The sequence below is a fragment of the Rhamphochromis sp. 'chilingali' genome (assembly GCF_963969265.1).
Source record: "Rhamphochromis sp. 'chilingali' genome assembly, chromosome: 1".
Taxonomy (NCBI): Eukaryota; Metazoa; Chordata; class Actinopteri; order Cichliformes; family Cichlidae; genus Rhamphochromis; species Rhamphochromis sp. 'chilingali'.
This window is the reverse complement of record NC_137929.1, coordinates 50,388,887-50,410,580: the sequence shown is the minus strand read 5'-3', so window position 1 is coordinate 50,410,580 and position 21,694 is coordinate 50,388,887. Positions and strand designations below refer to the sequence as shown.

General features: G+C 38.6%; 2 protein-coding genes across 2 annotated transcripts in view; one reads left to right on the top strand and one right to left on the bottom strand.

Annotated features, from left to right (window-relative positions):
* tec (tec protein tyrosine kinase) overlaps positions 1 to 8,627 on the bottom strand; it is a 42,002-nt gene extending 33,375 nt beyond the window's left edge. The window contains exon 1 of the mRNA XM_080898879.1: positions 7,475 to 8,627. The gene's annotated coding sequence lies outside the window, so the exon portion shown is untranslated. The remainder of the gene's footprint in view (positions 1 to 7,474) is intronic.
* On the top strand, positions 10 to 20,877 carry txk (TXK tyrosine kinase; the record flags this gene model as incomplete). The annotated part of the gene is made up of 17 exons (XM_080900738.1): positions 10 to 51; positions 5,420 to 5,516; positions 14,470 to 14,518; positions 14,996 to 15,077; positions 15,156 to 15,293; positions 15,373 to 15,437; positions 15,802 to 15,861; positions 15,975 to 16,029; positions 16,754 to 16,833; positions 16,965 to 17,089; positions 17,180 to 17,254; positions 18,521 to 18,692; positions 18,782 to 18,998; positions 19,668 to 19,732; positions 19,860 to 19,978; positions 20,412 to 20,569; positions 20,707 to 20,877. The coding sequence occupies 17 exons, from the start codon at positions 10 to 12 to the stop codon at positions 20,776 to 20,778; spliced, it is 1,671 nt and encodes a 556-aa protein (XP_080756864.1). The 3' UTR covers positions 20,779 to 20,877.
* Between the last annotated feature and the right edge of the window lie 817 nt (positions 20,878 to 21,694).

Sequence of the window (21,694 nt, the reverse complement as noted above, 5' to 3'; positions counted from 1 at the left end):
ACAGGAATTATGAAGAAGATACGGGATGTGGCCCTAACCTTTATAGACCAGGTAAAAGAAAAGGTGAAAGTACTCTAACAAGGCATCTGACCTTTCTGAGGAGGAAATTACAGTTTTGGACGATATTACCCCAGTGCTAAAACTATTCAGTCTGAAACAAAACTCTTACAGTTAACTACTTTACACTGGATCAACCTGTACCCCATGAAATATTTTTATATGCTTTTATTTTACACTAAAGGAATGACTGGATGGGACACTTTCAAGTCACAGAAAGAATTTATGACTTTATGATCCTCTAATCACATACAGTGACCTTGTACTCTGAGCTCCCTAGACAGCATTTGGATAGCTCACAATTACGCTACCTCTGGTACAGTTCATTTACAGGACAGGTGAATCTTCTGTGGACCAGATGTGGCCAACAATTATGAAAAAAGGGTGGAGCTGTGGCTGAGCTGAAGCCTGAATGAGGTCAATCAGGGGCAAATAGAAAACCTGTGTGAGTAACACATGGTCAAACATTTCTGTTAAAACATTCCTTTAAAAAAACCTTTGCTAAAGAAATAACAAAAATGAATAACAAAAATAAAAAGAGCAGCTGGAGTCAAAGGACCAGATTTTGAACTGGCTCTGACGGTCATAGCAGCTAAGCGGAGGATAAAATATGAGCCCTGTTTTTGCATTATGAGCCTCAGTGTGTGTGTGTGTGTGTGTGTGTGTGTGTGTGTGTGTGTGTGTGTGTGTGTGTGTGTGTGTGTGTGTGTGTGTGTGTGTCTATGGAGATATTCACATAGACGGATGCTTTGTGGTTTCATTCACGTCATTCTTTCACTTCCTTTCTGTATCTTTGTCTTCATCTTTCTCCCACTCTCTTTCGCCCGCTCTCTCTCTGTAAACACTGTAAATATAAATGCTCTGCATTCAGACATTTAAATCTTGATTCATGTGTCTAAAAGCTGACTCAAAAAATAGTCAACAGCAGCAAGGCAACTATCCTCCTCTTCTTTTTTGTGCCCATATCTGCTTTCTTTTGCCTTCTCTTCTTCACCTACTCTACTTCCTCCACCCACCTGCCTGCCTGTGTCTCCGTCTTTCTTTCTACCTCAATCTGTCTCTGCACCCTTGTCGCTCAATTATTCGATGGTTTCCCACCTGTGGCGTCCTATCAGCTCCGCACCGATGGTTGCAGAAAGAGATTGAACCGAGCTGACCTAAAAAGAACTGAAGAAGAATAAGTGGCGCTGATGAGGAGATAGAAGAAGAGTCAAAGCAGGAGAAGGAGGGAGACAAAAAAGCAGAGGTGGAAGACAAAAGAAACAGAGTCATGATTCACTCAAGTAAGTAATTTACGAACATACGTACAAACCTTGCTTATTTCTTCTTTTGACATTGGAGCAGGTTGCAGCAAACTAACAAAAAAGCCAACATTTGCACTGATAAGAATGAGTTACTCAGCGTTAAAGGAGAAAATGTGAGTAAAATGTGCGGCGTTAGTATGCAGCGTGAAATGAGCCCGAGACCATTAAAACGTCATCTAACAAACGGCCGGGCTTAATACCACCATAGGTTCCCGTCACTTTGTACCTGAAGTAACTTCAAGGTTATGAACGTCTTCTGAAAGTTTTTGATGTTTCTTGATCTCTGAAGCTGTGGCAGTCAGGCAGTTAAAGGGGACACCAAAATGGCAGTTTGGCTTGAAATGTCACTTCATCACATGACAAAACACAACAAAGACTCAACTTTGGCTCTTTATAATCTTTCAATGCCATGTTCAGGGGTGTCCGCTCCAAAGTTTTCTTCTTAGGCTGCACTAGACTAGCTTTACACGAGTTTTACTTTAATTCTTGCTAATGGCACAACGCCACAGTTATGTAGCTCACGTTCGTACCGTCTGAAGTGACTCACTTGAATGTTCCTTCTTTAAAAAATTAGAATCTCAAAAAAGTCCGAGCTGGGATGATTTTCAGGTCTTGTTCTCATTTGTTGCTTAGTTGTCTTAGTTTTCTGACTGTTTCTGGTTTCCCTCTTCTTCAGCCTACCTGACAGTTTTTTTGTAGTCCTTAACAGTAAAGCTTGAGTTTTAACCACATGAAGTAATTTCCCTCCATAATTTAAATTAATTTAACTTAGTTTAGCTTTTACCTGCACTTTTACCTGAGAGCCACTGATTTGACCCCCCCAAAAAACCAAACAAACACAACAACATGAAAACAGTGTGGCTTAGTTTACGTGTTTAAAAATAAAAGAAGAGAAAATCTGTATGCACATCCAAAAAAGTGTATTTTTTAGCTTGAAGCATCTGCTGTTAAACCGTTAAACCATGTTTTTGGCTTGAAACTTTTTCCACATTTATTATGCATAAACCCTTGAGCTAAGGACAATGTGAAAATGTCGACCGAAAGCTAAGCAGAGGCAGAGACACCTGTATGCAAACTAACACCTCTGGTTTGCTGAGCAGAAAGGAGTGTTTTGCTTGCTAATGTAAAGTTTCAGTTCTGTTTCTCACATGGCACAAAGGTGCAGTTACCCAGACAGGAAGGTACACTCATACTGGCCTTTAAATCTGAGCAGAACCCAAGTAGAGCTAGTTCAGGTTTCTCCTATATGTTAGTCTCATGTTGACAAAAGTAATGCTAATTTGCTGTCAATTAACGTTTACCATGCTCACCATCTTAATAAATTGTGTTAGCATATTTATTTGCTAATATTTGCTTTATGCACTGTTTTGCAGCTGAGACTGATTAGACTTTCACTTCAGAACAAGTTTGCAATTCCAGTTTAGCAGAGGAGAGGCCTAGCGGAGAGCTAGCAGCTACAGCTGCCTGTGTCCGCATGCTAAGCAACCAACAGCATCTCTGTTAAAGAATAATTTTGGGCCTTACCAGTAAAACTCCAAGATGAATTACAAAAACGAAAAGCTGTTATGAAAAGAGGGACTTACTTCGTAGCAGGCCATGAACGTGTTTCTTTTCAGCATTCTAAAATAGAAGTCTGCAACCAGCCTTATGACGCCAACTTCAGTGTTGGCTTCATTTTTCACCCCAAAGGAAATATTACAGTTAATATCCTCAGGCTAACCACAGAAAACAGGAATCAGAAGCCCAAAAAGTGTCAACTAAAATCCACAGCTTTCACTTCAGGTACTCTACATACACTCTGAAACCTTTAACTGTTACTTTTAAAGGACAATTATGACTTTTATTTAGGGCTGAACGATATATCGCATTTGCGATAATATCGCGACATGATCAAGTGCAATTTTCTAACCGCAAAGGCTGCGATTATACTCTGGACATGTCCAAATTCATGGGCTGCATCCTCCTGAGGCCGCATTTGTAGACCGATTACGTCACAGCGACGCGCCGAAGGCTGTCCAAATTACTACCATATCCCAGAATTCATAGCGCGGCCCAGCCAAACTCCAGTTTCCAACAATGGCGGCCGCTACTAAGTTTTAAAATTACTCATACTAATCTTTCTGGGTCACAAAATAAACTTTTAAAATATTTTCAGGCGAGAAAGTAGTTGTGTAAACATCAAATATCTGCTCGGTTTATCAAGATATCCCATATTTGCAAAAGTGCTTCGACGTTTTCAGAGGCGTCTGCTACCCACCAGCTCGACAGCTAGCCGGGAGCTCGAGGGTTACTGATGCGGCCGAGAACGGCACAACTCCCGGCACATCATTTTCAGATCACCGCGGAGTTTCGCTGCTCGGGTTAAACGTAATATATAAGTCACTTAGACAACCTAAAAATGTTATTGTTGGGCTTTTTTCAGTGTTTTGTTTGTTCGTGAGTAAATCGGTTTGGCTGAGATTAAAGTTATTAGATTAGATAAAATAAAACTTTATTAATCCCCCGGGTGGGTTCCTCCTTGGTTTTCACACAGCTGACTAAACGTCAAACAGAAAACTTATTAAACAGAAGTATGAGACAGTCGAGAATTTACACCAGTGTCTGGTTATATTTTAGATAGCAAGAAGCAGACGGCCGAGTTTATTAAACTCCACCGAGACAGCGGTGACGCTAATCAGAACTAGCCTTCTGATTAGCTAATCAGAAGGCTAGACCGTCCAATTTCACGCCTTTAAATTTTAAAGGCGTGTTTGTGTGTGTGTTTATACAATTGCTATTATGTTTGCACTTTATGTGTAATGTTACTGACTGCAGAGATCAGTAAGATGTGTGTATTTTTTATTTATTAGTTTTATTTATTTAATATTATTTTTTAATTGAATGACTGTCTAGTAGTTCACAGATGTCGAAAAACTGAGTGTGGTAAAGCCACTGATTTTTTTTATGTATATTTCTGCAATCTGCACATTGTACTGACTTTCATTTTAATGTTTACACCAGGGTTCCTTGTCAGCACTTTATGCTCAGATGTTTGTAAGCTAAAAATAAACTATTGTGTATGTTCAAATATACTGTTGTGATTGAAGAAGTTAAATAAAAATGTCAGTCATCAATTCATGCATCACCTCATGTCATCATAACAGAGGTCTGTCTTCCAGGAAAGAACAGTTTAAAATTAATGTAATATAGTATTGGCCATACTATATGATGTATTGCTTGTCTTTGTTTAATAATACAGAAGACAAAGACCTTAAAAAATAATCGCATATCGCATCGCAATCGCAATATTGGGGCAAAAAATCGCAATTAGATTATTTTCCATAATCGTTCAGCCCTACTTTTATTTAGAATCTAAGTGCTTATTTTACCACTTGGTAAAGCAGTAAAGAAAGAAAAAGAATGCAGTACCTGAGTGTATGACCCATGCCAGCCCATTTAAAAATATAATCCTGGCAATGCACAATGCATTTAGCATCAGTTATACAAATCTTAGAAATCTGAGAATTCACGGATATGGCTTCTGTGTTTTTTTCTGCCGATTACACCCCTCTTAGACCCCCTGGCAATAACAGATACCTCAATAAAACTGTGTGTTCCCTGACCAGCTACGGGAAGTTGCTGCAAGTCTCTAGGTGAAACTGGCTGCAAAGAGGTTTACTACACCAAGGTCATCCATACACAGTGTTGGGGAGTAACGGAATACATGTACCGCCGTTACGTATTTAAAATACAAAATATGAGTAACTGTATTCCGTTACAGTTACCGTTTAAAAAGGTGGTATTCAGAATACAGTTACTTTGTTGAAATAAATGGATTACACTGCGGTACTTTCCTGTTTCATTTTGTCGCGGGTCAGGACTGTTTGGGTTTTCTTTGACAGCTACGTTCTGTTGTTCCAGGCGGCAGCGTTACGGTTGCCATGGTTACAGGGTGACGCTCTCTCTCTCTCTCTGCGACTGTGTGCTTCCTGGGTGAGAGAGTGCCTTTTCGTTGCTGTTGTTGTTGTTGTGCTAAGCTAATAGGCAGAATGCTACAAGCATAGCTCTAAAGAATGTAGCATCATGGGCAGTGTAGTTCGTGCTGCAGGGAGAATGGACTGCCATACACGTTATGTGTCTGTGAGCGCGAGGAGGGAGAAAAAGGGGAGTGGAAAGGTACGAGTTGTCATCGAGGAAAAACGGGAGCTGGAAGCATGTAAATATAATAATAACCACTTCAGCCAAGAAGAGTGCCTGACGAGCCCAGTTGTAAGTAAGCTATTAAGACTCGACTGTACGCCGTGTTCGTGTTTTCCTCCGAAACAATAAGTTCCGTTGGAGCAGCCTTTCAACGCCTCTCTCTGTCTCTCGCAAGAAAAGTTGACCCACACAACAAAGTAAAGCTATTTTTCGGCTACGAGCTGACAGAGACCCCGCCGTATTAGTCAGAGGTCCCTTTACTACAGTTCGGAGTCGCGGACCTTCAGTAATAGTAATAAATCACACAGCAATAGTACATTCACGTTGTTGTAAAAAGCATGATAATATATTAAGTAATCCAAAGTATTCAGAATACGTTACTGTCATTGAGTAACGTAACAGAATACGTTACAGAATACATTTTGGGGCATGTATTCTGTATTCTGTAATGGAATACATTTTAAAAGTAACCTTCCCAACACTGTCCATACATGTATTGTGGTTGCTAGCAGGTTGCTGTGGTCATCCTTAGTTTGCAAGTAAGATGCCAGTTTGTCTGGAAACACTCTTCAACAAATTACCAAGCAGTAGTGAAACTCAACACAATCTGAGACAAACTGGACATTGTTTGCCTTCATAGAAACACTTGAAATGTGTTGATTGCAATGATAACTCATAACAGAGTTTCATATTGTAACACTTTGTAAACCTTTTAGAGTTTTGCTTTTACTGATTTGCAAGAGGTTGGCAGGTGTTTGCAGACAAGTTGCCTTTTTTGTGCAGTCAATGGATGACTTTAGCAATCTGCTCAGAGGTGGGACCAAGTCATTGTTTTGCAAGTCTCAAGTAAGTCTCAAGTCTTTATCCTCAAGTCTCAAGTCAAGTCTCAAGTAATGTCAGGCAAGTCAGAGTCGAGTCTCAAGTCACTGGTGTAAAAGTCCGAGTCAAGTCACAAGTCTGAAACTTTGAATTTCAAGTCCTTTCGAGTCTTTAAAAAAAAAAAACGAAAAAATAATGTTGCAGTTATGCTAAATGTAAATATTAGACCATGTAATTTTAAAATCTGTGTTTTTCTCAACACATGACAAAATAGTGAACTTAGAAAATATACACAAATTGTGAAATTGCACCTCTTTAAAATGCAGCTCAATTAAACCTAGCTCCAAGAATAATTTTCACCGACAGTTCTGAGATAAGCTGCATGTTATTCTTGGATGCGGTTGTAGGACCGGTTTTAAAATCGCATGACAAAAATATCATACACATTAAAAAAAACTGTATCACCAACGTAGCCTGGACAACATTTGCTAGTTAGATGAAGTCAGCTATCTCATCTTAGCATATTTATATGCATATTTATAATTATACGGTTCTTGGAGTGAGTGCATACACTCATGAAGTTTAGTAACTTCAGGTCACTGCAACAAGCCCAGGTACAGTTTACCGACGGATGGGTGCAGGACCTTGAAATGCACCGTGTAGAAAGTAAAGACCATCGTACGTATCATAAGTTTACCAGTCTCACAAATCGTCGTCATAAATACACATTCGTTAACCGTTTATTAATATAACCTTTGAGCTCAACGGTAATTAATTAGTAGTGGAAATAATTTCTGGTAGCATCACAGAAATGTAGCAGTGACAATAATACTGTATGCTGTAATCGTACTGGGCAATTAGTGATACAAAAAACCTGTTTTATCCTGTGAATAAAAGTATATGTTTTTGTCAATGTACCATAATAACAGAGGCGAAACGCAATATTGTGTCAGGACAATTCACTATTTATGCACAATAAACACAGGAGCATAGCGCGACCATTTCTGTTCAGCGCCAGACTTGCTTGTAACCTATATCACCAGTTATGTTATGAAAGTGACGTATTAACTACTAAAAAACACTGACCTTTGTGTAAATGCTTGGAGCAGACTAACCTGTGAGCTGGAGGTAGGGTTGCCAACCGTCCCTTAAAATACGGAATCGTCCCGTATTTCGAAACAAAAGTACACGTCCCGTATTGAGCTAATAAGGGACGCACTTTGTCCCGTAATACAGTGAGAATCAAAAGTAGTCTATAAATGTTTATGGAATTAACGCTTTGTTTGAAAACATAATTCCCAGACCCTCTCCTGCTTTGTGACCAATGAGCTGACAGCACACTTATGACAATTCGAGTATGACAAGTCAGATTACCGCTCATCTCATTGGTTGAGGAAAGGTCGCTTACGGAGAAAATACCGGAAGACAACCGATGACCACAACAACAAGCATGGCCAACAGGGAAACAAACGCCGACACTGCGGTGCAAGTCTCGGACGGCACACTGTGCGTCCATAAAATGAAGGTTATAACAGAAAATCTGTCGCTCGCTCTCTCTGTCTTTCACTCACACAGACACACCACCATATCAACTTTGCTAAATTGCTAATGAAAAACATTGATCAGGCAGCTGTGATTGAGCAGCAGTGTAAATCCAACTATTTTCACGGTTGTTGTGGTCGTGATAATTTTGTGATGCCACATGGCAAAGGCTCGGATGAGCTTTCCAAAGTTCTACAAGTTGTGCCTCCATCGCTTGTGTCCAGATCACACGCTGCACAGCTGTGCTGCAACGTCTTTTTCACCGACGTTTACGTGTTTGCGCGTGAGCAGCTGCGGTGACACCCTCACGAGCGATTGATGATCGGGAGCTGGTCGTGAGGTGTTAATCGCTTCTCGTTACCCCACGTATACTACACGACGCACGATGAAGGCCAAAATCGGGCTGATCACCAAATCGGTCGCACGACTCAAAAATCGGCTCAAAATGGGCCAAAATCGCACAGTGTAAGCCCAGCATTAGAGCAGCAATGTTTGTTCGCTCAGAGAAAGAAAAAAAAAGGCTGCAAAAGTACAGGGAGGAATGGGAAAAGGAAAACACCTGGCTGGAAAAGTGCACGATAACACCTATAAAGCGCACTGCACTGTGTGCCGGCGCACTTTTTCCATAGGCATGCTTCTATTGGTGGGCACATGAAGAACACGAGGGGCATGAAAGCTCGGGGAACCCTTTACCAATTTTTTGTCCGCCAGGCCACGGCAGAAGCAGATATGGTATGTAAACACTGGTTTGTTTTTTTAAACCCTCTGGTTAAGGTTAATATGGGCATGTGCGGTGAATATCAGGGCTATGTGGCCAGAAGTGTGATAATATAATTTATTTTGTGTAATAAACAACTGCAAGGATAGATGATCACAACAAATAGATCATTAATACATAAAAGTAATACATAGATGAATAATGATGATGAGTTATGATGCGTAATCATGGGAGCAAGTGGGTTTACAAACAGGAGCAGCTGATTAGCTTTAGAAAAGCTGAAATAATACCTCAACTGAAGCCAATTGTACTAAATGCACTAAATGTGCACTGTTACAAGAATGATTTTGTTCTATTGTTTTCTATTAATTTATATAATTTTAAGTTAAGTAGGACAGAGTTCTTTTAAAGAAAGATTTACTTATATTCTCAAAAGTTAAGCATGACAGGCTTCTGTTTAAGAAAGAGACCTGTTTTACTGTGTTAATGTTGTCATTTTGAGCTAAAAATAAATGGCTAAATGATCATTTGTTTCCCATATGGTCATATCACAAAGAATATGCATCTGCTTAAATCAAGTTCAAGTCAAATGGTTAAAAAATAATTTCACACACAAAAAAAGAGCTACCACACTGGGAAGGGTGAAGACAACTGGGTTGCCCGGCCCTGGCCACGAGGTGTCCCTTATTTATTTTTCAGGGAGTTGGCAACCCTAGCTGGAGGGTTCTGGGACGTTATATTTGACCTTTGAATGGCTGCAATCCAGGCCACCCGTCGCCTCTTTGTTACTTCGGAAACATGGCTCGAACAATTTAAGAGAAATTATCGGATTACCTCGTTGAAGAGCAACGAGGTAATCCGATAACAACCGATCTCTTTACCCGTCGGCTTCCCATGGCTGTCATGCGACCGGCTATTGCAGTTAATAATACAACGGCTTCTTGTGTTTCTTTTTATCGCTGTATAACTGATTTTAATTGAAAGCCTGCGTGCGCTAGTACCGCTTGCCACGAGTTCCCAGAATCCTTTGCGGTTCTACCCGTGAATGACGTCACATTTTCAATCTCTATATAATATGCATGTTAAATTTTGTATTTGGGGTAAAATATCAAGTCTTTTCAAGTAAACCGGTTCAAGTCCAATTCAAGTCCCAAGTCATTGGTGTAAAAGTCCAAGTCAAGTCACAAGTCTTAGAACATTTTTTCAAGTCAAGTCTAAAGTCATAAAATTAATGACTCGAGTCTGACTCGAGTCCAAGTCATGTGACTCGAGTCCACACCTCTGAATCTGCTAGCGGCCAAAGCAAACACAAGGACGCATCTGATGACTGCTTTCATCTAATGAAAGCTAATAACCTCAACGGATGACTTACTAACCAGGTTGACACAGAGGCTATAGTCAAAGAGTCAGTTTGCTTTAGGGAACTTCCTAACTAAGCGACTTGAAACAGAAGTATCTGCATGATGGCCATATTAAGAGCTGTTTCATCTCTTTAAATACTCAGGAAAGGTGAATAGCTTAGAGGAAACACTGAAACATTTCTTATGAAAAGAAAAGAGATGATTTCATCCCATGAGTCATAATGATAAACAATTAGAAAACATTCGGTTAATATAGAATAGAATAGAATAGAATAGAATTCAACTTTATTGTCATTGCACATGCACAGGTACAGGGCAACGAAATGCAGTTTGCATCCATCCAGAAGTGCTTTAGTGATATAGATATATTACAATATATATTAGCAATAATATAGATATGTGAGTATATTACAGAAATGGGTCTATTATGGTATGTTATAATGTACACGGTATGAAGTATGTTGTGAATATTCTATAACTATAAGTATGTACAGGCTGTAGTGAGTACAAGCTATGTACAGGATATGAACAGGATATAAATATGAAAAACTTTACAGAATCTGGGATATACAGCTATACAGAAATGGGAACTATGCAAGTTGTAAACAGTTGTAGGATTAAAGATTATCGAATGTACAGAATGATTATTTACACAGAGCTATACAGTAGTGCAGTTAAGATAAGTGAGGGTGTAGATAGTTTCTACAGAGGCTATATAAAGTGCTAGTGGTTGTGAGTGGTGGTTCAGTCCATGTTATTATTGTGTTTGAGGGTACAGTTGTCCATTGTGGGTGTGTGTATGTTCAGTCCATGAGTTTAACGTGGGTCAGATGTCAGGAGGCAGAGTTCAGGAGTCTGACAGCTGTATCTACTATGATGCAGTAAGCAAAAATATAAAATGAATGCAGGTCCTGTGGTACCAGCAGGTGGATTCTCTGTAACCTGAAACAGAAGGTTTTCAGTTGAACGTCCAGTTAGTGGAGCAGAGAACTGTTTGGATCCGTTAATTGTTCACAGCCACAGTCATTTGGATGACCTCTGAGCTGAGTCCACAGTTTAACAGCTGCTGTATTGCCTGAATAGGTAGAGGTTACACTGGATCACCTCTCCAGTAGGAAGTGAAAATATGACAGGATAGGCAAACACTTCCTTTCACCTTACAGCCCATTTATTCCTGTTTATCTATCATTACAATGTTGGTAAGGAAGTGACATGATTTCACCGATAAATAGTCCGAGATAAGCATTTTATGATCCTGAAGAAATATGTCAGCTACATAAATGATCACACTGTTGAGGAGTTGCGTTTAAAAGCTGTCTGTTTCTCTGATCACTGAGCTTCTCTTTTCCTAACTCCTGATTCTCCTTCACACCTTTCCTCGACCTTGTTACATTTTCCATTGGCTGATCAGATATAGAAGAGGTCATTTTTTTGGGCTATTTGACTGCAGCCTTCGTCTAAAGCTGTCCCAAAGCTGTCCCACATCCTACTTTTTCTTTACAGGTAAACTTTTAAATAAATATTCACCAGCTGGGACCACATCCTAAATTAGATTTGACTGCCAGTCCAATGAGATTTAGACTGGCGGTGGCTGCTGGGCTGGGCAGATCCTTCATCCACTCCCAGTAGCCTGATCATCCTTTAAAACATAACAACCTACAAAAAAGTAAACAGGATTTAGGATTTAAAACTGTACTTTGTAATTATGACATTGTGCACCAGTGGGAGGAAAAATTTAAAGTAAAAAAAAGTTTCAGAATAAATACATATAAACACAAATCAGTTAATAAAATGTAACTTTTATTTATCCAAAAGTTGAGGTTTTTAGGGCCCCAGCTGATAGAAACCTCGGAGACTGGTTGTTATTAGGGTGTTGGTTCACCAAAAACCAACAGAAGAGTTCATAATTCCCATGGCTTAACTTCTACAACAGGGAGGGCACATGCAAAGCATGATGGGACATGCCATAGATGCATTTGGCAGTTACAGTTAAAATCATGTGACACTTTGAGCATTTTGCCTTTGAGTGGTTTTTTTTGTTCTCTCAAACTCATAAAGTTGCACAGGAAGGAATGCAGCCATCACACACAGACACACCTGTCTGCTGGCCCACATAAACACACACACACATGCAGGCATGCGCACACAGGCTCACAGGAAACTGCACTTCCTGACAAAGACCTCCTACACAAAACCACAGAGAGAAAATTAACATGTATTTGAACTTAATATCAAGAGATGACCAAAGCTACAGAGGAAGCTGCATCTGGAGGCAAAAGTCTAATCTGTTCTGTTTGAAATAAAAATTCTAATTATTTAATTAACCTTTAGTTTTATTTGATTTTAGTACAGATAGCAAGAGAGAGAGAGAGAGAGAGAGAGAGAGAGAGAGAGAGAGAGAGATGGGAACGTCGACCCTCTGTGGTTAACTCTAAAGACTATGTGAAATACCCTATGAAAGTCTAGTAGAAGATGTGAATGCCTCATTATGGACACTCTCTACTGTGACCGTCACTGCTTGGCTATACGACAAACAGTCACAAGGAGCAGTACCCACCTTAAAGGACACTAGAAGCAAAAATATCAAGCCAGTTTTTGTACCTGCAGAAGTCTGATGACGAAAGGGGCGCCTAAGAAGTACAGCAACCTGTCCGTGCCTGAGGCTTTGGAAACCTCCAAGCAAAGAATTGTGTTGTACTTAATTCAGGTTGAGGTGGAAGGAGAGTCATCCATTCATCAATCAATGTTTCTGGTTCTTTTAAACTGCAGAGAGTAATAGAAACCATTGAGACCATACATTGATGCATCAACTTGTGTTATAATCTGAACTCTATGTGCACCCCTATGTGTGGACACCACACATAGGGGTGCAAAATCCAGGGGTCCAGCATTCGGCCCTTTAATGTGTTCCCCTCATGTGCGCTTGTTCACTTATTGCAAATTTTGGTGAAAGATGACTCATCTGACCACACTGTTCTTTTTCCACTAACTCTGGCTCTGTGGTTTTTAGCAACACTCTCACTAATGCACTCTTCTTTGTAAAGAGAGCCCTGCCATAACATCTTCTCTCTCTCTCTCTTCTTTGATTGTCTGACCGTGCGAACTGACAGTGTGATCACATCCTGCACTTACTCTTACAATCACCTTCATGCAACGTATTGCACTGAGAGCATCACGGCCATCAAATGAAAGCCATTGGCCACAATTTCCGTCGCTGCTTTTACGGATGTCTGCATGCAGACGACACGCTAAGATGAGCAGTGTTTTTGACTAAAGCTTCTGCTAGCAATAAAACCTTTTCAAAGTCATTCAACTCTCAAGTTTAAGCAACAAAAATAAAGTTGATGTAATTATCATGTCTACACCATATCTGTGACAGACAGTCTGAAGTGCTCCAATATCACTTAGACTGATAAGTATGTCATAGACCTCTCCTCATCAACACAGAGATCAGTGTATTTTATGTAACTGGGCCTCAAACGTCATCCAAACACCCCTAAAAGCCTGTCAGCGTTGGCGACTCAGTCTTTAAACCGCATGAAATATGAGATATCTCTAAATCTCGTTGTGCGTGTCTTAGTCGTGAGTGAACAGAAATGGAAAATTACATTGAAAGTCAATCAGCAAATGTGAATGTAAACCTGTGTTGTCATTTTATTTTTAAGTGGACTCAGGCAATAGCTCTCTAGACTTTCTGAAGGTCTCTCAGAGATTTTCTTTGGCTGCTTTTCCCATTCTTTTTCCACCCTACTATTTTTAGAGGAATATGGTTTTGTTTTGACTTAGGATTCCTAAGTCAAGTCAACTGTTGTTGTCTCATACATAAAAGTGAATCCAACTTGACTCTGGATGTGAGAGGTAAAAGTACTCTAGTAGTCAAAGCCGGGAAGAATAAATGTGTTGTAGCAGATAAGAGTGATATAATTATGGAAATTATTCTGATCTTAAGAGGCTAATCAAAGGCCTAGTCAGTGAACCTAGCTTAATGTAGCCCAAGACCATAGATTTTTATTTTGAGGAATAACTAATACGTCAAGCTAAGTTGGAGAGATAGAGTTGAGATGATTTGAGGCATAGTGGATATATTAGAGAAAGGATGGTGAAGATGGAGCTAGTAGGTAGGAGGAAAAGAGGAAGACCACAGAGGAGCTACAAGGATATACAGTGACGAATAAGGACATGCAGAGGGTTGTGTGACATTGGACGATGCTGGGGATTTGCATTCCCTAAAGAGAGCAGTCAAAAGAAGAAGATGAACTAATCCGTTAGATTCATTAGTTTAGAAAGCTTCGTGGCAGATCAAAGCTACTGGAACTGTTTGATAGCAGGTGGCCATATTAACCTGCAGTGGTGAAAAAATGTTATGTCTTTGATTAATCTAGATTAAAAGAGGAAGAGGTATATTTGAACATAAAAGTGTGCCAAGAATAGAGCCCTGGGAAACTTTTTTCACTAATTCAACTCTGTTCTTGTTTGTTCCTTTCTTCAGATCACTCTATCCGGTCAATCATCTGCTGCTGCTGTGCTGTTCAGACCAGGTGGGCATTTAAAGAGTCCAAAACAAACATTAAAAAAAACAAGGAGCTCGTTCATTTTATAGATACTGATCAAAACATTAAGTTATAACTGATTTAAAAAAAAAATGATGGGAAGAACAGGAGGTGGGAGTGCAGCTGGCACCAAAAACAGAATAACAAGGCAGGGGAAGTAGAATTAAACCCAAGCACATGAGACTCAAGACTTTCAAAATAAAACAGTGCTAACACAGACTGACACACAGACCAAGGCATGTGAAATAAAGGCTGCCTCAAACCTGAATTTTTAAAATGGTCACCAGGAGGCGACTCTGCTGGTTTTATTGCAGGGTCCTTGCCTTAAAATATAAAGCACCACATGGCAACTATTGTTTTGATTTTATGCTATATAAATGAAACCGAAGTGAACTGAATCAGTTTGGGTAAAAACAAAAAAACATATGTGGCATATAGACTCACTGATTGATTGGTTGATTCCAGGGAGTTCAGCACTCGTGTGGAGCTGGAGAGCAGAACCTCCCTTTGTTTCCCAAACCGGCGGTATTCAGGACAACCCACCCGGGTAGGTCAAATGGGTTTGCTTCTGTGTGTTTCAATGTTTCATTCATTTCTATGAATTAATCTTTACTTTTTGTCTCAGTTACAGGTCGAGAGGTCAAGGAGAAAGCTCCCCCTCCCCCCTCCTGAGGGTGAGGACGGTGAAGGTGAGGGCCTCTTGAGTGTCGTGGCCATGTACGACTTCACCGCCAAGGAAGACACTGACCTCACACTCAAACAGGTATACACACACATGCAAACAAATAGAAACACAAAAATAAACTGCAGAGATTTGTTAATCTTTTGTGTTGTGACCACAGGGGGAGGAGTACATCATACTGCACAAGCAAGACCAGCTGTGGTGGCGGGCGCAGGACAAGCATGGGTACTTTCAATTTAAATTTCAGTGTTTGTGTTTGTTACAGCAAGAGTATTTTGAGCAATATTACTGCTCATATAAGATATCATAGAGCAATTATTGGTGGGATTGTGCTTGATCAGTAAAACAAATAAATATTGCTTTGTTATAGGAATGTGAAGTTTTCTGGACACAAAAATATGTTTGTTTATTTTTAATAACATATAGTATAGATAAAAATATTTCATAGTGTATGAAATACACCCTACAAATTTTCATTTTGAAATGTAAATAAATTTTTCAATCTAGAACTATTTTTTTTATTTAATTCTTAAACATCTTAAAGATTCTAGATTATCAGTGTTTTTTCTTCCTACTCTGTTTCTATCAGAAATAAAGGCTTCATCCCCAGTAACTATGTGACAGAGAAAAACAAAATCGAGGCAAACCCGTAAGTTTTACCATATTTTTGACTTTTGCCTTCTTTTTTTCTTTTTGCTTTTGTTTTTAGTCATTTTAGAATCACAAAAACAATCCTTTAAATTCTCATTGTCCATCCTGTAGGTGGTATTGCAAGAACATCACTAGGACAGAAGCAGAGCAGCTGCTAAGACAAGAGGTATTTATGCACCTATTTAAATGTGCTCTAAGCCAAGCAAAAACAATGGTTTAGCAGTAAAGCGTTCATGTATGCTGACATGGCCCGAATCAATGAATATGAGGTACATCAACCATGCACTGAAGTTTTTACCCCTCTCTAGTCAGTGTTTTTGAGCAGTGTTTAAAAATACTACTACTTAGATAATTGTTGTTTCCTGGAAAAAATGTTTTTGTTTGTTTGTTTTATTTTTAGCTTATCAAATGTGAAAAGCTGTATCTGACTGATTATTTTAGACCAGACTCAAAGTGGATGCTTTTATGCACACACTCAGTATTATATTAGCGAAATTTTGAAATGTAATCCTTAGAGTGTTGGAGATAACCGTGACCATATTTGGTCAAGAGGGCGGAGCATCAGATTATCAGCTAATGATGGCAAGTTTGGTTAGTAAACTGTCTTCGAAGATACGTACATGTGATAACCTGTGCAAGACAAGTACCAGCTTGATAAAACAAAACTAAAACTTTGCTCTTTAAAACTGTGGCAAAAATATCTTGAGCTGTCTGTACCGCAGTAATTACTGGATAATTCAATGTTAAATAGTTTAACATTACAAATGTTGTTTTTTCACAGCACAAAAAGTGAACTAAAAGAAGAATCCAAATTGAGACACATTATGTTATTTAAAAAAATGATTAACGATTACTCAAATAAATAATGTTTATTTCTTGTTTTCTTCCAGGACAAAGAGGGGGGATTTGTGGTCCGGGAGTCTAGTCGAAAGGGAGTCTACACCGTCTCTGTTTACACCAAAACAATAAGGTGATTCATGTAACCTGAAGGGTTAAATCTTAGCCTGTCTGACAAAGACAAAAAATACACTGAATTAAAATCACAAACAAAGCACATCTTAACCTACAAACTGATCAATTCTTCTGTTTCTTTGTCTTTAGTTCCAGCGGAGATGTCAGGCATTACCAGATTAAAATAACTGACAATGAGCAATACTACTTAGCTGAAAAACACATTTTCAGCTCCATACCTGAGGTCATACACTACCATGAACACAATGCAGCAGGTAATTGAGCACATGGTATTTGTAAAAACAACACTGTCAGTTTTCCATTCATTACTGCAGTTGATATGTTTGTTTGCATGTTTTGTGCAGGTCTAGTGGCCAGGTTGCGATATCCAGTCGGACCAATGGGAAGGTGTGTCCCTGCCACGGCAGGATTCAGCTCAGGTATGTGTATATAAACACTTACAGATCCTCTCTAGTATTAGTCAAAAATACCTGCTAAATTTAGAGATGGAGAAACACGTCAGCTATAGTTCTTACTGAGCCATTGAAACGGTTTTCTATTATACTCATTTCCTAACTCACACATTTTTTATTCTGGGACTGGGCTAGAGTAGCTTTGCATGATTTGCAGTTAAGATACTTATATTTATATCTATGTTTCTATCTATATTGGCTCTTTAGTCATGTAGAAGATCAAATGTCTAAAGATACTGAAGCGCACACAGAATTTCAACAATTTTGGGGGCTTTAACACATTTTGCCCTTGTAACCTTTAGTGCTTGGCCTGTAGCCTTCATCGCCCTGATGAAAGCTAAGGTTAAAGTGGAATGATCAGTCAATGAATAAAGTTGTTCTTCTTACTAAAAGAATATGATGAACTTTGACAGCTTGCTGAAATTGGATCTTCAACCTCTGTAAAGTAATATATTTCCACATAACAGTGGAAATATAAAACAGCTGTAATTAGCAGCTTAAACGCAAACTTCTTTCTATCAAATTACTTCACTGGCTAGCAGTCAAGTTTTAAAATGTGGACAGAATTAGGTCATTCAGAAACTGGTTGTATAAATGTATGCAAATGCATCCTTAACAAGGACAGGAATGAGAAGCAAGCAGATATGACCAGAGCTACATCTAATATATAGCAAAGTAAATGAGTGAACACAAAAATGAAAATATCTTTCATTTTGAAAATAGCTGAAAGTATCTTTCATTTTTGCAGCCTGATTTGAAAAAAAGATACAGATTAGAATATAATGTCTGTTTGTAGATGATGTGTTATTTTATATCAGAATTTGTTCCTCTTTCATTTCCCACGCATGCGACTAATAAAGGTTATCTCATCTTAACATTTCCTGTGGCATATTGCAATTATATTATTATCATAGACTAAATGTGGGTGTGTTCTTTATTTTTGAATTATTTTTGAATAAGTGTAATCATTATAAGGAATAGGAAAGTGAATCCAAAGTTAGAAAAATTAAAAAACATCTAAGTATTTAACTAAATAATATAACTAAAGTTTTTTTTTGTTTTTTGTTTTTAAGAATTAGCAGTTTTCATGAAAAGCACATGAAATTCCCAACTTGTATTTATTCTGTTTCTTATATACTGGTTGGTTTTTAGGTCTCATAGAGCAAGAGGTTTTGAGATGACCTCACTCTTGTCTTTACTCACTTTATCTTGTTCTTGTGTTTTTTCTTCTAGAAAAGTGGGAGATCAATCCCAGTGAGCTGACCTTCATGAAGGAGCTGGGTAGTGGTCAGTTTGGCGTGGTGAGGTTTGGCAAGTGGAGGGGACAGCAAAGAGTGGCCATCAAGGCCATCAGGGAGGGAGCCATGTATGAAGAGGACTTTATCGAGGAGGCCAAAGTCATGATGTAAGGATGTCGGGATAATCCGGATGTGGGAAAAGGAAGAGCAATTAAAGAGCTCCTTAAAAACATTTTGTGACTGATCTCTCTTTTAGGAGGTTGTGCCACCCGAAGCTTGTACAGCTGTATGGCGTTTGTTTGCAGCAGCGCCCCCTGCTGATCGTAGCTGAGTTCATGGAGAATGGCTGCCTGCTGAACTTCCTGCGGCAAAGGAGCAGAACTCTACCGGAGTCGTGGCTTTTGTCTATGTGCCAGGATGTGTGTGAAGGGATGGATTACCTGGAGGGACATAGTTTCATCCACAGAGACCTGGTGAGCCAACACAGTAATTCTATATAACATGAGTAACAGTCTATGAAATCATGGTATATTTTTTGTAAGATTTGAACCTGTACAGAGTTTGTACAGACTCCTGTATAATGCATCTTTGACATCTTCAGATTCAAGGTCTTTATTGTCAATATAACAATATACACAGTATTCAGTGTACCAAAATATCCCAAGATCCCATGGTGCATTTATAAGAGTATAATATTTAAGAATATAAATATATATATATCTTCAAGAGAGATTAACTAGAAATTATAAATAAATAATAACTACATTTAGGTAAAATAAAATATAAAATACTAAAATATGTGATTTGGTCGGCTAACCGAATTTCCCAGAGGAACCCACCCGAGGGATTAATAAAGTTCTATCTTATCTTATCTTAAAACAGAAGAAGGACAAGATTCAAAAAATAAATTTCAAAACTTGTGCTGCTCAACCCAAAGATTAAAATAACTAAAATGCTCAAACATACAGTGGCTTGCAAAAGTATTCGGTCCCCTTGAACTTTTCCACATTTTGTCACATTACAGCCACAAACATGAATCAATTTTATTGGAATTCCACTTGAAAGACCAACACAAAGTGGTGTACACATGAGATCTGTTCTAGCTGAATATTTGGTTTATAATGTTTCTTTTCCATATCCAGGCAGCCAGGAATTGTCTGGTTAGTGAGCACAATGTGGTGAAAGTCAGCGACTTTGGAATGACCAGGTATGTTCTTTTTTTATTTTAACCACATTTGTTATGCAGACTACCTATAGAATCTAAAGCATGGTGAATAACTACTCCTGCCACCTGTTCTCTGGTTATATTTAAATTCTTCAACTATGTTTGCCAGATACGTTCTAGACAATCAGTACACCAGTTCAATTGGTGCCAAGTTCCCAGTGAAGTGGTCTCCTCCTGAAGTTCTCCACTACAGTAAATACAGCAGCAAGTCTGACATCTGGTCCTATGGTGAGGAAACACAGGCCAAATATACCAAGTGTATAGCTCCTGAGTAGTTGTAGCTTAAAATAGATTGCAGCTTCTCTTTGTCTTCCCAATCTCTCTCTCTCTACGTGTGTGTGTGTGTGTGTTTATGTGTTTATATATATATATATATATATATATATATATATATATATATATATATATATATATATATATGTATGTGTGTGTGTGTGTGTGTGTGTGTGTGTGTGTGTGTGTGTGTGTGTTTATGTGTTTATATATATATATATATATATATATATATATATATATATATATATATATATATATATATATATATATATATATATATATATATATGTATGTGTGTGTGTGTGTGTGTGTGTGTGTGTGTGTGTGTGTGTGTGTGTGTGTAATATGTGTCTAGTATTACATATATGTGGCTATTTTTCTCCAGGTGTGGTAATGTGGGAAATATTCTCTGAGGGTCGGACTCCATTTGAAAACCGATCAAATGTGGACGTAGTTACTGACATCACCAGGGGGATCCGGCTGTACCGACCACAACGTGCTTCACAACCACTGTACGCCATCATGTACCGCTGCTGGCATGAGGTATTAAACATTTTGTATTTTAATATTTTGACTGTACCATGTTTCTGCACCTTCTATAAAGAAATGCATGACATCTTTCTCCTCTTCTTCTTTTCATCTACTATTACGTCTCCTTTTCTTCTTCGGTGGTGGTGCAGAAGCCTGATGGTCGGCCATCTTTCTCTGAACTGCTGGAGGAAATCAGAAAACTGGCAGAAAATCAAGACTAGCACACACATATTACTATATCGCTGGACTCCAAACTGTTTGTTTATTGTTGTCATGAATGTAAATATATTTTATTCTGTCTTTGTAAATAAATATTTTTATAAGGCCTTGCTTTAATGCTCTTGTTATATATTTTACTTAATGCACATCAGCTGTGGATACATACGAACAATGAAGTGATCAATGCTGTTCCTTGTTTGCTTTGAATTTGAAGGAACTTACTGTGCACATGAAACACACATGAAAGTGATAGTAGCACAAATATATTAATAGTATGAGTATGCAGTTGTGTACATTAGGATTGAGTGACCAAATGAATAAGAGAATGCATCATTCATTGAAAATTTGAAACGGAACAACAACAACAAATTGGTGTCATAAAAATGTTAGCACATGTTTACATGTTTTCTATCTCCCTAGACCAGTGGACTAATCTTCACAAAGCATGGCATAATTATTTCAGAGGACACTGTGTCAACTTCCACAGGCCTATGGCTTTTATAAATATTTTATACAAATCCCACAATCATGTTTATATTTGTAGATTTGACAGTTCGTTCATCATCATAGACGAGTGGACTAATCTTCTTGAAACTCCGTATAAGCATTACATAAATGTATCAAGAGCTTCATCACTAATATCTCTAAATACACTACAGGTTAGAAATCATAGAAAAAAGACAGAACTTGCCCAAGAATTCATGTGTTTTTAAGGTTTCTACAGTTTACAAGGACTTTAGTGACGCTTATCATAACATGAAGCAATACATACCCCAAATAAAGTTTAATGGTGAATTCGGCTTACTTAAATCCCTAAAATGTGAAATAAATACATGCTTAAAGAGACACTAAGCTAATTTACATGGTGGTGGGGAAACTTCAGCACTGACAAGCGACAGGTGGCGTTACCATGGTGAC